Source organism: Ammospiza nelsoni, chromosome 5, assembly GCF_027579445.1.
Source record: "Ammospiza nelsoni isolate bAmmNel1 chromosome 5, bAmmNel1.pri, whole genome shotgun sequence".
Lineage (NCBI taxonomy): Eukaryota > Metazoa > Chordata > Aves > Passeriformes > Passerellidae > Ammospiza > Ammospiza nelsoni.
Genome location: NC_080637.1, coordinates 22,476,505 through 22,492,599, shown reverse-complemented (window position 1 = coordinate 22,492,599; position 16,095 = coordinate 22,476,505). Strand labels below are relative to the sequence as shown.

At 36.2% G+C, this 16,095-nt stretch overlaps 1 protein-coding gene across 4 annotated transcripts in view; it reads right to left on the bottom strand.

The window, feature by feature from the left end:
- Window positions 1-16,095, bottom strand: part of CADPS2 (calcium dependent secretion activator 2) — a 285,443-nt gene that overhangs the window by 22,019 nt on the left and 247,329 nt on the right. For 2 of the 4 annotated variants that reach the window (XM_059471758.1, XM_059471760.1), the window contains 4 exons: window positions 15,283-15,297; window positions 12,560-12,634; window positions 9,073-9,156; window positions 8,926-8,958 (listed from right to left, as the gene is read on the bottom strand). In XM_059471758.1, coding sequence (XP_059327741.1) covers window positions 8,926-8,958; window positions 9,073-9,156; window positions 12,560-12,634; window positions 15,283-15,297 — 207 coding nt within the window. The remainder of the gene's footprint in view (window positions 1-8,925; window positions 8,959-9,072; window positions 9,157-12,559; window positions 12,635-15,282; window positions 15,298-16,095) is intronic. The other 2 variants (XM_059471759.1, XM_059471761.1) reach the window with 1 other exon arrangement.

Below are 16,095 nucleotides of genomic sequence, written 5' to 3'. Positions count from 1 at the left end.
ATATTTTGTAAACTGTTGCATTGGTGCAGTCAGCCCAGAGGATGGCTAGGGGAGGAGCAAGGACCAAAATTTTTCCCTTCCTGTACCAATGGAAGTTCTGTGTGAATATCAGAGCAGGCATAATTTCTATACCACACCCCCTAGGACATGGTGTGTGTGTGTGGCACTACAGCTGTGCGGGCACAGCGGTGGCTGAAACTGCTCTCTCCTCTGAACCGCTCCAGAATCCAGCTGGGATTTCTGGATCTCTGTACTCACGAAAAGTTGTTCCACAATAACACTCCTAACAGCCTGCAACGTGCCCTTTCCTGGCAGTGTATGCAAAGCTGCTAAGGAGTTCACTTTCTTCTAACGGGAACCAAGAATGCACACAGGCACTCTGAGAAGTCTTCTGCAAATGCCCTCTATATGAACGAGCTTGTTAAAGTATTACTTACTCCCAAACAGTAGTTTATAATGTTCTTGGCATGCAAAAGAATGTTAAATTCTGTAATACTTTATAGTATCAGTTTTATAGTATTATAGTATATAGTATAGTATTATAGTTTTAACATGGGCCTTAAAATTTGTAGAGGATGTAGATTTTGCTAAGATAGAATAATTAATAGTTCTAAGGAAGAAGGACAAAAGCAGTTATACTCAGCCCCTGAATTCCCAAGCATAAGACATGTCTATTTCTTAGAAACTGTTATTGTCTGAAAATAGGACATGAACAACACAGTAAAATATTTAGCATACTTTAAAAGCATGTATGCATGAACATGCTCATATAGTTAAAATATTAATATATTATTTTATATTTAGGCTTCCTTTCTAGTCTGCAAGTGAGTATTCAACTGTTTTTCTTATTTCTTATTATCTTGTATGTAATATTTTGTTATTTATATGAACAGGTCTGAGCACAAGAGGGAAGGAGAGGTGCAACATGTCCATACTAAAACTAGTCCAGAAACTGCTGTCATCTTATTACAGTAACAGGATGACAACATTCTTTCTTCAATGCTGCAGTGAGTGAAACCTCCTGGCTTATGAGGTTCAACTCTTTTTACCCTGAATCTACCACCGAAATATAGAGGAATATGTTCCAAAATAAAAAGATTTTCTTTTTCATTTATACACGTGCATATATGGCAGTTTCATTTTTCAAAAGTAGCCATTAAATGTAGAATCATGGCCAGCTTAGATGCTTGTAGCATTTCCAAAACTCAGAGTGAAAAACTGAAATATCTCCTACATTTGGACTGGTCATTCCAGAGGCAATGAAAGCTTATTGCAAAAACTTATCCCATCTATATATGTTTAGATAAAACTCTTAAGAGGAAAGCAGGACCACTGATATTTATATCTGCATTACACACCTAAATCCTAAGCATAGAATAAAAAATCTAAGACTTCAATAGACAAAACATTTTCTGTTGGAAAACCTGATTTGCAGAAATTAATAAATCTTCTTCATAAAAAAGTACCTTCACTATAATGTGATAGAAATTCTTAAGATAAATTAGAAAATGAAGCAGATTTAAAACAGAAAACTCCATATTTTGCCTTAGCATACTCTTTGTGATGGCACAAGAGAATACAATCAGTGTTGAAACCTTATGAACTTTCTTAAACCTGATACAGAATTTATAGGAATTAGACTAGAAATAACTTGGAGGAATAATGGAAAGATATTTTGAAATATTTTTAAAATATTTAAATGTTTTGAAATCTCCAGAGATAGGTGAAGGAGATAATCTAGTAAATGAAAGGCTCTCTGTAGTTCTTGAAGATATACATTCAAGTGTATTAATGAATCTTCCACTGAATTCTAAAACTTAGTGGTTCTGCAATTAATACAATATTTTCTTTTACTAAGTTCAATAAAAAATGTTCATCTTGCAGACAGCCAAAGCAAAAAAAAGTAACATTTCCCATCAGCATTAACTCCCTTATCTTTGAGATGTTTACCTAGTCTTGAAGCTGTGACATATGGGAATTTCACACCTAGTGAATATATTTTCATGTAGCTTGTGGTACAGGAGTGTAATCATTAAAAGAATATACACAAGTAAGAGTAACTGCAACAGCTGGTGACATTTACCAATTAGAATTACAGTTCTTTTAAACACTTCATCCTTCTTAATGTGTGCAGGATAATTATCTTTGAAATTGCTGTGGAAAAAAAAATTAATTTTCCTTTTAAACAGTGTCTGACTTCAGTAGAAGTAAGTCTGGGTAAGGCAGATTATCAATATTCTGAAGTATGTCTGTTTAAACCTTACCAAAATCACTGAAGGTTAATCATCTTTGCTCATAGTGGGCAAAGGACTCATGCATGAATTGAATATATTTGTTTTCTCCAAACATGGGGAAAAAGAAAAGAAAACTATTATAAAAATCAAAATAGCTTTAATGCTGTATATTTAATGTTCTAACTTTTTTTAATAGGGATTATGTAATATTTGGTAACCTTTGATAACACTATTCTTTATTGATCTGCTTTAAATTATTAAGCATCAGAAAAAACCCAAGTTAACACAGAATTAAACAAACAAACAAACAACAAGAAGTTTCATGTGCCTTAGAAAACAAACAAATAGAAACAGAGATATATTTTAAATAACTGTCACAGGGGGCATTTAATTGAAAAGACTAAAGCATTCCAGTCTCCACAGCCATACTCCATAAAAAAATCTTCTCTGAATCTCTGGCAGAACATCTGCTGAAGTTAATGAGAGTTATTTACACATCTTTGGGAGAAAAATGTAACCTGGTATGTTATCCAGGTAAATATAAAAAAAATATTGTGTGAAAGTTTCCCCAAGAAAAAAGGTGGGTTTTTTATGATAGAAAGTTATTTTAAGTTTGTTTTATTCAGAACAGCAGACAAGCTGTTTTGCCTATCTGAAAATGAAAGAGAACCAGACAAAGAGATGAATAGAGAAACTGGAAACACAAAGACATCAAATAAAATACCAGGAAATTAAGAGTTGTAAATAGGGTTACTTTGTCGCTGGTTACACAAGTAACTGAATACGCTGGCGAGTGAATGAGTTTAAACAAGGGTGTAGGCTTCAGCACATTCTTTTTTAGGGTTAATCACTAGTTAACCTGGCAAGATGAACATGCTGTTTGGGGAAAAAAAAATTTAAAATCCTTGTTAATTATATACTGCAAGTGCTCTTACTTCCTGCTGCTGCACCTAATCCCACAGGTGCAGGTTGTCCCTTACTATTCACTGGTAGGTGGGTCCTACTGCCAGGCTCTTTTACATAGCAATAAATTCAGATAAAGAAGAAACAGCCTTGTTTTCCCCACTTGAACAGGAAAACAGTATCACAGTGTCTATTTAACATGGTGGCAAATGTTAAATGTTAAAATATATTATTTGTTTCCAAGATGATGTAGAAGCTGTTTTATGAATGACATGCATGGCTCCCACAGGCAATATTTGCCTGAAGCACTTAGTGAAATTGCCTTAATTTGCAGTGATTTAAATATTTTGCTGCTGAAAGATTGCAGTGGGTTTAATGTTGCCACTAATATTAGGCATTTTCCTACAGGCAAGATACACCTAAGTTTCCGAACAGCATTTTGCAACACAACAGTTTGGCATAAATCTCAGTGAAAATCAGTACATTTGTAATACTTGAGTTATGTTTATTCTCACTTTGGCTTTTGTCACAGAACATTTCTTAGCATTAGGGAGTATTAAATGAACTTACTTAATACAAAAACTAGAAACCAGCCTCAACCCACTACACTAGTTTTACTGAGTTGCTGTCCTGCCAAGGCATTAATGTTTCAAAGATGAGAACAGATGCTAGACTAACCATACAATAACAAAATCCATCCAGTTTTCTGTTTGCTCTCCTCTCCACCTCTTTCCCCTCCCTTGCATCCTGGAGGGAGTCATTTCAACTACAGCATGGTTGTAACAATGCAATGAAAAGGAGAGATGAGCTGGAGGGGGCTATTGTGAGGAACACAGGAGCTCCTTATTCAGTGGCCACCACAAAATGAAAAAGCATGTTGGAAAATTTCACTGCCTGTAAGTTCTTCTCTAAATACTGCAAGGCTCATCACTGGGGTATGGAATTACAAAATTAAAATATCATTAAAATACTTTTGGAATAAAAACTACTTGTATCCATGGCTAGATCATCATCCCCATATTTTCTTAGAAAATTAAATACATAAGCCAGGGAGGAAGGTGCACCATTTGCATAATCAGTCTATTATAGAGGTAACATTTTAATTTCACATGGTTATAAAGAAATTATTTTGTTTAAATGAAAAAAATGCAAAGCATTTTGTCTCCCTTAAAAAAATCTTCTTTAAAAGAAACAGCAAATTTGGCAAGGAGGAGATTGTGTATTTTGAGAAGTCTCATGGAAAATTTAAACTGGTTCTGCAAGCATTTACAAAAACACCTTTTCATATACATATAGTTTCATTGCATTCATGGGGAAACACAGGCATGCAAATGTCTGCACCAGGATTTTGACTCTTAGTGAAAAAACCACTAAAGCTCCTATGAAAAAAATTTGGTATTAAAATATGCTTTTTTTCCTCCATAAAGTTGTATTTTACCATGCTATATTAGCTTTCCTACTGATTAGTAGTCATCCTTCTGATTGCTATTTAAGAGGTATCTCAAAAGTAATGTTGACTTAAAACAGATGCTGCAGGGCTTTCCCTCCAATTCTACAATAGCTTGTTTCCACAGACTGGAAAACAGAAGGGCCAGTTCTCAGGTCTGGGTATACAGAGGAGGAGGAAGCCAGGAGAAGCCCTAAGTGTAAGGATAATACCCTTTCTGTGGTCTTTTTATAAAAATAGAGTTCTAAAAGAAAATCCAGCTTAAAAATGACTAGCATCGTATGGCCACACCTGAAAAAACAATTATTCCTCTCAAAAAGATTTTTTGCTTCTTAAAATCAGCTAGATGAGGCCATGCAGTACAAGTGTGATATCTGAAAATGAAGGTATCTGGAAGGTCCCCATGTGTGTCTGCCTGGTAGGGGGCAGAGTTCCTTCTCTGGCTTCTGCAAGACCCCATAAGTCAAATGCTGGCACATGTGTGAGGCCCCTTTTCGTACCTTTGATCCCCACATAAAGGCAGGGAGAGGGCTGGCATTGTGTGAGCTGTGCACTGCTGTCAGCCCTGGCTCCCTCCAATGGCCCCTCTGCACTGGCTATGACAGGTGGCCCATAGGAAGAGAGGGAGGATTAGGTTCCTTCTGTGCCCTCTGAGTAACTGGCATAGATTACTGGCTCCTACAAAGGGATTCAAACATACCTTTCTGAACAAAAAGCACTATATACATGAGCATGTAACTGGATGCTCAATTTGTATGAGTAATTGCTCTGGTTGTATTTGTCAATGCAGCAAATGTGTGTGGAAATGACCAGCCAAAGACACGATTGTTTGTATGCAAAACTGACTTACATGATGAGAAATTGAACACAATGAAATTATCTACATGATTAAGGAATAATAATCATTTGAGATTAACAACATACTTTTTTTTTATCCTCAATTTTACTGCATTCTTTCCCTATTCTCATTAATTAACTGGCTTTGTGAACAGAATATTAAAAAAAGGAAATATATTAGGTTGTACTTCTACATCTCCTATGGATTGCTTAGACTTTAAGAGAAACTAACAAAGGATTACAGTGGATTTAGATGAATTGTCTATTTAAATCAGCTTCTGCATTCCCAGTTATCAAAACATAGCATGAAAAAGAGAACCAACGTCATCCCTCGAGCACTACTTGTAACATTTGTGTTATTTTCCTCCAAACATTTGGTTTCTTCCATTTGCACAGCAGCCACATTTTTTTCCACTGCAGAGCCTTGCATACTGTGACAATTACCAATAAGCTGAGCATAACAGCAACTAGATTTTTTCATTATTATTTTTAGGAAATCACAGGATATCATTGTTGTTCTTCCTAGTCTGGGTAATTCTGCACTGTTGCTATTATTTCTGTTGGGGTTTCAATTGCCAAAACATACGTAGTGTCCATACAGCCCTCTATGCAGAGCTGGGGAAAGCAATGAGAGCTCCTTGGCCCTTCATATGTCCCACTTCTTGAAGGGCATTCTGAAAAATTGAGGCTTACGTTCAATGTTTTCTTAAACAGTTAAAAAACCCCATAAAACCACTTTTTTCATCTTCACTTGGTTGTAATTAACCATAATTCTCTAGCAAGAATAATGAATTGAGGGGTAGACAGCAAGGGTAGGTAGCATTTTTACCAACCTATCTGCCAAATGAACCACAAGTCTGTGTCTATCTTTCCAACCCTGGTCCTGAGAGATTGACAGATGCTGTCTAGGGAATGTGCACCTTTGCGTCCAACTATTTACTGTCTAAAGCCTCTCTCAACATTAACAGAATTAACCTGTACCTCAAAATGACTAAAAATCCAGGAATGCCTTCCCTACTTTTGAATAATTTACTATTTTTATTTAGTTTTATTTAACTTTTTTATCCCCTTTACCTCTTATCCTCCCTCTAAAACATTTTGCTCAGTACTACCTTCATTTCTCCTGACATCTTTTTTGCCTAGTTAGCTTCTTTTTATTTCAGTACAAACCAGCACATTTTTCACTCTTTGCAAAATCCTGGTATTCAAAGATGAAAAACTCTGTCAAATCCTCACACTCAAACAACCCCCCCAAACACCTTGTCCCCCCCAGCCCCCCTGCTTTCTCCCCCAGATGCACCAAGGGGTCTCACCCTGATGGAGGTGGGGCACAGGGGCAGAATGCCATTGTCTAACACGTGCAAGTCTGCACTTATTTGCAACTACATCAAAAGAAAGGGCTGACTGTGGTCAGTTTAAGTAACTTTCACACAGGCAGCTATATGGTGAGAAAGAAGAAGAAGAAGAAAGAAGACAAGAAGAAATTTTACAACATATTAGGTCAAAATAAAACCATGAGGCATTTAATTAGCTTCAGTGCAGGCTTGCTAGGTCACTGTCACACTAGCAAGAGCTCAGGGTACATTCCTCCCTGTGGCTGCCCCTCACTCCACTTCTCACTTCAGCTGTGAGCCCAGGTGATGACCTTGTGATGTGACGGCTTTCAGCCTCCTCTTACAGCTGGGATTTTTTGCTTTGACATCTGGAGATTTTAGGCCCTATTCAGACTGGACAGCTGCTGTCAGTAAGGGCTCTTGGCCTCAACTGCATCTTCACAACAAAAGAATGTGAAGAAGGAAAACTAACCCCCAGCCTATGAAAACCTTTCAGTCCAGGTAAAAAGACCTCCAGAATTTGAAAATCTTTGCCTGGTCAGATCCACAGCTTCCCTGAAGCACAGTTTACATTTGTAGTTTACAGCTGTGGAGCTACAGTGCCGTTGAAGTGCTTGGGGAAAGGTGTGTGAGAAAGCTGGGAAGTGAAGATATTGTAACAATGCAAGGATCTTGATAGCCTGTCAATAAAGTGGTGCTTTCTTCAAGCCACACCATCCAGTGAATGTGAGAAGGGCAGTGGGGCTCCAGCAACCTCTCCCTGCTCGTCTCCCTCTTCCTCTGGAACAGTGGGTGCATCCCTGTGGGACTGATTTGCAATATTCCACAGAGCTAGTGGCAAACGTATTTTTCAGTCCCCTTTTTCTGGTGAGCTTCAACATCAGTGTATCCAGGCCAATAGTAAAAGATTTCGATGTCTCCTCCTCATAGATATGTAATTTGGAGAGTTTTCCATATTACCTGAAAGAAGCCAATGAATTTCTACTCTGTCCACTAATTTTTTCTTTAGGTCTTTGAGTTTTAGGTTACTCAACAAGGACCTTTTGACCTTTTGTGGCAGCTACACAGCACAATATATTAACTAAAGGTAAACTAAACTGTATTTGATATGAGGCCACTCCTTTGAATGAAAGACAGCCTGCTTTTATCTTTTTTATAAAACAAAAGAGCACTTACAAAGGTAAAAAAAAACCTAGGCAAAAAAAAAAATCTGAAAACATTATCTGAAAAGAACAGAAATGTTGCAATTTATCTTATGAATAAAACAAATATAAAGACAGCAAAATAACAAATTTCAGAAACAGAGATTTTTCCTTTTATTTAACATGCATGGACTGAAAAATAATTCAGTCAAAAAATAATTATTTAAGCTTGGATTTTTCAGGAGAGAAGTGCTGAAGGTTTTGCTGGTCACCACACAGTTTAGCAGATCTGGCATTTATCTATATTTTAATTTAGCATTTTCCATTTAAAAAATAATTTTCACTTATGTAATAATTGTAGTCGTTTTTGCTGTGCTTGAAAAACAAGATTTTTTTAGAACTGCATTAAAAAGGGATGAGAATGCAGACTTATGAGAGAACAAGTGACATTGACAGGGAAAATGACAGTATTACATAACTTTGCTTATTTAAAGAAAAGATATTCTACTCCATACTCTAATTAAAATATTTTAACAGTCGAATTTTGCCTTTATGTATAAAAAAGCTCCAAAAATTTCCCCTTTATATTTTACTTATTGCACAACCAATGGTAAATCAAATAGGGATTAAGTAAGCAAGGGGTTAAACAAGCAGACCTGAGTCGTGAAGTAAGAAATCAAGAAATAATGGATATTCAAGTATGATGCTTTTACTTGTTGCTTATACCACATATTTGAACAATTTATCACCACAAAAGAGTATCTAAGTTACAATCCTCACTCTTCCACAACTGGAAATGTGCATTGAGAATAACCTTTCCACAGTTTGCTTTGAGAGTTACTTATTGCACAAGGGAAATGAAACGTCCTCTCAGGGTTGGAGTGGCTGTTTAAATACTCTATGTAAAGCTGTAATGAATCTCTGTAGGAAAGCAAAATGTCAACAATAAAAAATGTGAGCTAAAGCCCCCCTAATTTCTGAATTAGTATGAGCAATAGAATAAATAAATCTAAAAGGGTTACACTTACCGGAACATCAACATATTTGGCAGCTGCTTTTACCTTTAGAAAATTAAGCATAAAAAACACAGTAAGTACTCATTACTACAAATTGCACACAATTTCAGAATTATGGACAGAAAGAATAACAGAACCTTTGAGAATCCAAACACTTACAGTGAATGAAACTAATGATGAGAAGAAAGTACCTTCATCATATCTTGACAATTTAGACAGCACACCTTCTAACACTGAAACAACCTGGAGGAAAAGCACAGAGGAAAATCTAAATGAACAGTGTGAAAATTAAATATTTGGAGTGAGAATGTGAATTTTTCTTCCTCATATTTGTCTCGATCAGCAGGGCAACATGAACTGTAAATGTGATCACTTTGTCCACCTCACAAAGTGCTGAAATCAAGGATAACCTTCTTTCTGCAGCTTCACTTATTGATCAAACAGATGGAAACTGCTACACCACAGCAGAAATAGAAACCCAACCCAAAGTGTCTCCTGACGCAAGCCTGCTTCCAATAAAACATTGCTGCCTCTAGAACTTGGTTGAATATAGCAGTGTGTGTACCCAGCATGTATTTTGGGTAGAAATCATGTTATTTTCTAGGACCACAGTTTCAAAGATGATGGAGCACAATTGCTAAAGGTGGTGATTGTGATACCATGTTTCTTTCATTTTTGCTATTAAACAGAAAACCAGCTCTGATTTCAGCTGAAAGTGTAATAGCACTGGTTTTCTGTCAGCAGCATGAGCTGTTGAGCTGCTATTCCGTGGCCAAGAAGGTGGCAAGAAAATGTATGCCCAAAGTCTCTGGTGTGATGTGGTTTCTCTCCCCTGGACTTTCACCTGCTATTGTCTGAGTAGTGTGACTCCTCAGTAAGAGGTATGAATAGGTGTTTTTGACAAAATTTTTGTTCTGACCAAAAAAAAAAATCTTATTAATTGCATTAACGACAGCTTTAATGTTTAAACTCCCCAAAATTCGCCTTAAAGCAAACAAATTCCCTTTTCACATCCCTCTGTAATGTTACTTTGCTCAAGTAATTCACAGTATATAACATAAAATATCTGTCAGCCATTGTATTCATGCACATTTATTTTACACATATAAATTGCTTTCCAGTTTATAAAAAGATTGTTTTAAAAGTCATCCCTTGCTCCCAAAACAGTCATTCCTCAACCAAGAGTATCATTTTATGAGTGTGAGGACAGAACAAAATTCCATCTGGCATGCTGTTAATGGGCCCTGTAACAGTGTCACAACAGTGTCACCTCCAGAGGAACTGAGATCATCACTTTACAATAAGCCCTGCTCTTAACAGTTCAAGGAGCAGGAGCAAGTGCAAACCTACATTTGTCATTTATCAATCTAACCTGTCATATTTACAGTGATTAATTAAGACACTGGTACATAGGTGCCAATCAAAGAATAAATCCCCATCACAAGAGAGACTGGCAGTTGTTTCCTCACCCGCTTTATTAGACCAAATATCAGCTTTCTGCTTTGCAGTTGCATGCCTGTGAGAAGCTGCTGTTCATACTTTAACTAATTTTATCTGATTGACAAGGATTCCTTCTGCTGAAAAGTGCTCAACTTTATTGTGCAAAGATTGGCTAAGGAAAAGGCTGATTTCATAAACAATGTGGTATCCACAGTGCCAGCATACGAATCCAATACAAGTGGGACAAAAAATAACAGACAGCAAAACATGTCAGCATCCAGGATGTCTGTTTAAACAAAAGGCTCAGTTATGTAGCTGCAAACTTGTTTTCTGAGATGTCAGTGTATGGACTTGTGAAACTGTAAAAGCATTTCTGCACATGCCTCACATGCTATGAATTGGTTACCCTGAGACACACTGTGCTTTGCCTCACTGTTTTGTGCTATTCCTGTGAATTCCTGAGTGCTTTAGACTGATGTGTCTTGTGTAAAAACTGCCCAGTACAGCTCTTAACAAGTAAAACCTCACTGAAGGAAAAGAATTATTTTCAGTTTCATAAGTGACTTGCAGCTAAAAACAATGATTGAAACCCTTATTCCACTGAGACACAAAGGAGTCAATAAAGAGGTAAAGGCTGGAAAATAAGGAAAATATATTAGATGCAAAAGATGAATACATATGGGTTATCATGCACGCTGATGTGCATTATTTTGGCCAAAACCAAGATCTAAACCTCAGTCTTCCTTTGTACCCTCAGAAGCTTTCTGCCCTGAAACAGAAGCAATCAGGATGTCACTGGTATTTCACATCTCAAGTGAGGAGACACTGGTTAAGCTTCCAGTGATGAGCCAATGACACAGAATATTTGCTTTCTGTATTGAGATTTCAGCTTCTAGTATTACTGTGGTAACTAATAATCCAAATCCCTCTGTATTGACAGCAGTTTTCCCTAGAATTTCTTGCACATACATCCAGAGGGAATATGACTATATTCCTCCTTTTTTATAATCTCAGATATTAAGGAAAAAAATCAAAAACTTTAACCTTTAATAGCACGATTTTTTCTGATCAAATTCCCCTTTCTTCCTATCCCTTTTCAATAACACTAAAACCATAAACTGGAAGATTACTTGGGAGCTATGATAGGTAACATGTAAAACTTGAAACCATTGAATTGAACTGCTTATAATTATGTTTACACCAAAACTTCACTTTAGACCAAATATGGTTTAAATGCTTCTACACAGTTATCAATAAATGGACACATTTATTTTAAACTTCTATAATGATTCTACAAAGCCTTTCTCTTCAAGCAGGTGTCAGTCCAAAAGCAGATTCCCACCCTCCATCCCCCTCAGCAAGCTGTGACAAGCAAAAATAAAAGCATGATGAAAGTTCTGACCAGAGTCTCATTTTTTGTCACTAACTCACAAATTGTGACTATATGGCTTATTTATCCTGCTTTGAAAACCAAATATTTCTGGGTAGTTTGCAATGTATAGATAACAAAATTTCTTATAAAATCTTTCTTTTGTGTCATTATTTGCTGTTTTCTTCAAACTATTCAGGATGGAAAGTTTTTTTTGTATGAATCACCTAAAACTTTTACTGGAATAGAGGTGCTTCAGAAAGACAAGACATTGTTTAAGTTTTATTCACTTCATCTCCAGTCCTTATATCACGTCAAAACACATTTTATTTTTAAATATAAAATCCTAAAAAATCAATTTCAAGAAACAACAACTTATAAAATATTTTTAATTAAATGCTTTGTGGACCAAAATGTAATTAAAAAGTTAAATTGAAACTCTGGATATTGTTCACCTCCAAACACAAAATTTAAATACTAAATGATAGGATGAAAGTTCTCATGTAAGAAATTAAACAAAAAATAACACATGGCATTATGTAAGACAATATTGACAAAATTTAGTCCTACCAGTTCTACTAGCTTCTAGCAATTCCTATCTACAGCAGAAACACAGAAGACAAACTTAATTTCAATAGCAGGCTGCACAGAAATTGTTTACTCAATTGTTATAAAATTTAATTTTGTAAATTCAGTATTAGTTGTACAAATAGTATTTACAAATCATGTTGTCTCCTAAAATTTTCCTGCATATAGAAAACTGTGTGATATTTGAATACAGCTCCAAAGTTCATCCATTTTCTGCTGCATTATAAATGAAAATGTAAATAGTTTTACCTTTGAAACAAGAAGTGAAATAATTTCTTTAACAGTTTCTTCAACCAAGTCATCTATTTTTGAATGGTATTGTTGCTGTAATTCAAAAGATAAAAAAGCATTAGCATGTATATGAACACACACTTTTGTCATAAGTCATAAATGGTGCAAAGCTGATAACCCTACCAGATCAGATTTACTTAAAATTATCATTTTGAACATCAGAAGAACAAACCCTTGAAAATGATCCACCCAAGCAACAGTTTCTTACATTCTGTGTTGAAAATTTTCCCATGTACACTGTTGAGTTAAGCAGCTAATGGGGTTATTATTTAGATGAATTGAGTTCTTATACTTATTCAGGCAAAGGAATGTGAAGGATAGTTTTTGTCTTCTCCTATATAATTAAGGTGGCCATGTATTTTTTTCTAAAGAGTTGGTTTAGCTGGAGAAGCGAAAAGACTAGAATAAGATTTAATTAATACAGCATTTCATGTCTGACAACTCTCATTCATAAGTTATTTTAAATGTCCTCTAGAAATAAAATGAGCTCCAATTGTTCATCCTGAAAGAGCCTTTCTGTTACCACAGTGAGCTTCAGTTTATACAAATCTTACAATATGCTCAAGCAAGGGCAAAATTAAAATTTCATCAACAAAGCAGAATAGATGGTAACAAATTAATAGGCCATAGAAGGCATAATAAAACAGACTTCATTCTCCATAGACTTTTTCTTTTGATTTTTAATAAAGAAGGTGCCTTTAAGTAAATGCTTTTAAAATAAATCCTAAAGACTTTTTAGATAATCCTACCGAGCTCCCTTCTGAAATTAACGAGAACTAGGGATCCCATTCTGTCAAGGAGGCACATCAATTTAAACAGTAATTCTTCCTTTAGAAACATTTATCTGACAGCAAAGATTGTCCCCAATAGCCACTTCACAGAAAATGTGACTTGTAAAGACTAACCCTATCTTCCTAGTTCAAGGCTACTTGGAGCAGCTAACAGCATAATGCTCGGAGTAAAAGTACTGAGGTCAGTGTAAACATCAGCCTAACTTAGCAGCTGCCAGCTGAATAGTTTTCAGAGTTCTGTGTTTTTAAAGGCATTTGTCATTTGTTTCAGAGCTGCCATACAGATCAAAACATTAATTCTAATCTGCTGAATATTTTTAGGAATGATTTTCCAAAAAGCACAGATATTGAACTTGGATTAAATTAAGAGAGAATAAAACTATGAGATGTGTTTGCCCACATAGATGTGGTCTGCTACAGGTACTAACACCAAACATCACTTTTTGCTTCTAATTTCTTTTCATGTTTAAGAACACTTGAAAAATGTAAATACACAACTCAGACAAACAGCTGAGGTCACACTGGAACAGTAAAAGAGCATATTAGAAATATATCAAAGAGCTTTCTACATTTTCATATTTATTACATTCCAAGCATATTAATGTCTTGATCAATAAAATATTGTCTTGATCTGCTAAGGGGACTAATCACCCCAAACAGTGTGTAATATCTGTTGCTTACAAGCCTTCAGAAGGCATTGCTTTATTACTCTCTGGAAACAAAAAACAATTATTCTCCCACTGATGAATGTCAAAACTGTATATATTCCTGTGATCCATAAAAAATCAGTTGTCCCTCCCAGAAAGTGTCTGCAAGTTTATCTCCACAGTGCATTAATTAAAGGATTTATGTATGTAAGATCAGTTCCTATTTTTTTGTGAGTTTTTTTTTTCTTGTATTTTTTTTCTTTCTTTCCTTTTTTCTTATTCTTTTTTCTCACCATAAAGCAAATATAATTTTGTAGAAATGGCATATAAAGAGTGACTTCACTTCTGGACAAGGCAAAAAAAAAAAACTGAATCAAGCTTTTAAAAAAACCACAAGGTTGCAAAACCATGACATTTCTTTAGAAATAATTTTAAAATCACATTAGTCTGATTTTATTTTCATGGTTTATTTTGAAATCCATGAGATCATAAATACTCTAACCCACTCCTCTTCAGTGCTAATTTCCACTAAAAGGTCACCCTCAGCAAAACAAAACCTGAGGTCCTTGTGGAAGATGATTTGACTCTGGGCTTTATGAAGGTGGCTGAACTTTGGCTGACAGTGCAGGAGGATGACCCAGAGCAGGCAGGAGGAATGGCACACCCTGGAGAAGGGGTCACTCTGTCTGTCTGCAGGGCAGCACAGAGCTACTGGCACTGCCTGTCCCCAAAGTGCAGGACAGTGCAGGAGGATGACTCAGGGCAGGCAGGGGGAATGGCACACCTTGGAGAAGGGGTCACTCTGTCTGTCTGCAGGGCAGCACAGAGCTACTGGCACTGCCTGTCCCCAAAGCAGCGCGTGCTCGCGGGTGTTTGCAGGTTACTGCTCACACACATGAAAGGTGAAATGGCAGCATCAGCTCAGGGCAAGAGCTGACAGCTGGGGTTTATTTCTGGTGAGCCTCATCACTGAAAGATGGAAGAATCCAAAACTTTGTAACCTGGTAAGACAGGACTCTGAGTCTGAAAAGCAAAAAAGTGAAGAGTTCATCTGGAATGCCCTGAAGGATGAACAAGGAAAGAACTGAGAAGCTGATGTTCTGATGTTCTGTTGCACAGTCAGACTGTGAAGGAATTCTGAGGGCCTGGCTAACAAAAAGCAACATTACCATTTAAAATAAAAAGTAGCTCTTAATATTCTATGAAAAAAATGCAAATTAAAAAACAATGAAAAGACACTTACCCATTGACTAGCAAACTGGTTCGTGTCACGGAAAACCAAAAGGAAAAATAAAGACGACAGGGTGGAACAGGAAAATGATGAATGTCTCATTGAATTAGGAAAAAAAAAGACAATTACATCGAATATGCTCACTTGAAAAGATCAGTCAATGAAATGAAGAACATAATATAGAAACGCAAAAATCAACTGAAAAAAATATGTCCAAATAGTGTAATTGTGAAGATGCCTAAAGCAGACCTACATTTTTTGTTGCCAAATTCCGAAAAATGTTTTTACTGTCTCTTCAAAACCAAATCAAAAAAATTACAAAGCAAATTACATGCTAATTAATGCATTAGCACAAATGCAAGAAGGACCAGTTTCAATTTTTGCTGGTGGTCTCACCAACCTACATAACATACTCTTTTCATCTTACAGATTAATCCTGCTGACAGTGACAACACAGGAGTGACGGAAGTCAGGGAAGTTTACATTTCCTTCAAAAGCACATCAGTGCTCCACTGTGGAGTACCTACAGTCCTGGCAGCAGACTACTGCCAAAATGGTCCCTGTCCTTGAAGACCAAATTAAAAAACCCCATTAAACTGCCTGATTATTTGTTTCCTCTATTTTCAGCATATTCCTAGGCATGAATGCTGGGTCTATAATCCATTTAAAACCAAACCTCACTAAATTAAAACCTGTCTGCAAAGCACAATATTTTGGCTCTATTTTACAATTACAAAGGAGTCCTGAAGTGGGCTCTTTTTCTGTTGCAGCCCGAGAGAAATTCCTGGAGGGGCTGTGAGTCAAGAAATCCTCTGAATGTTCAAC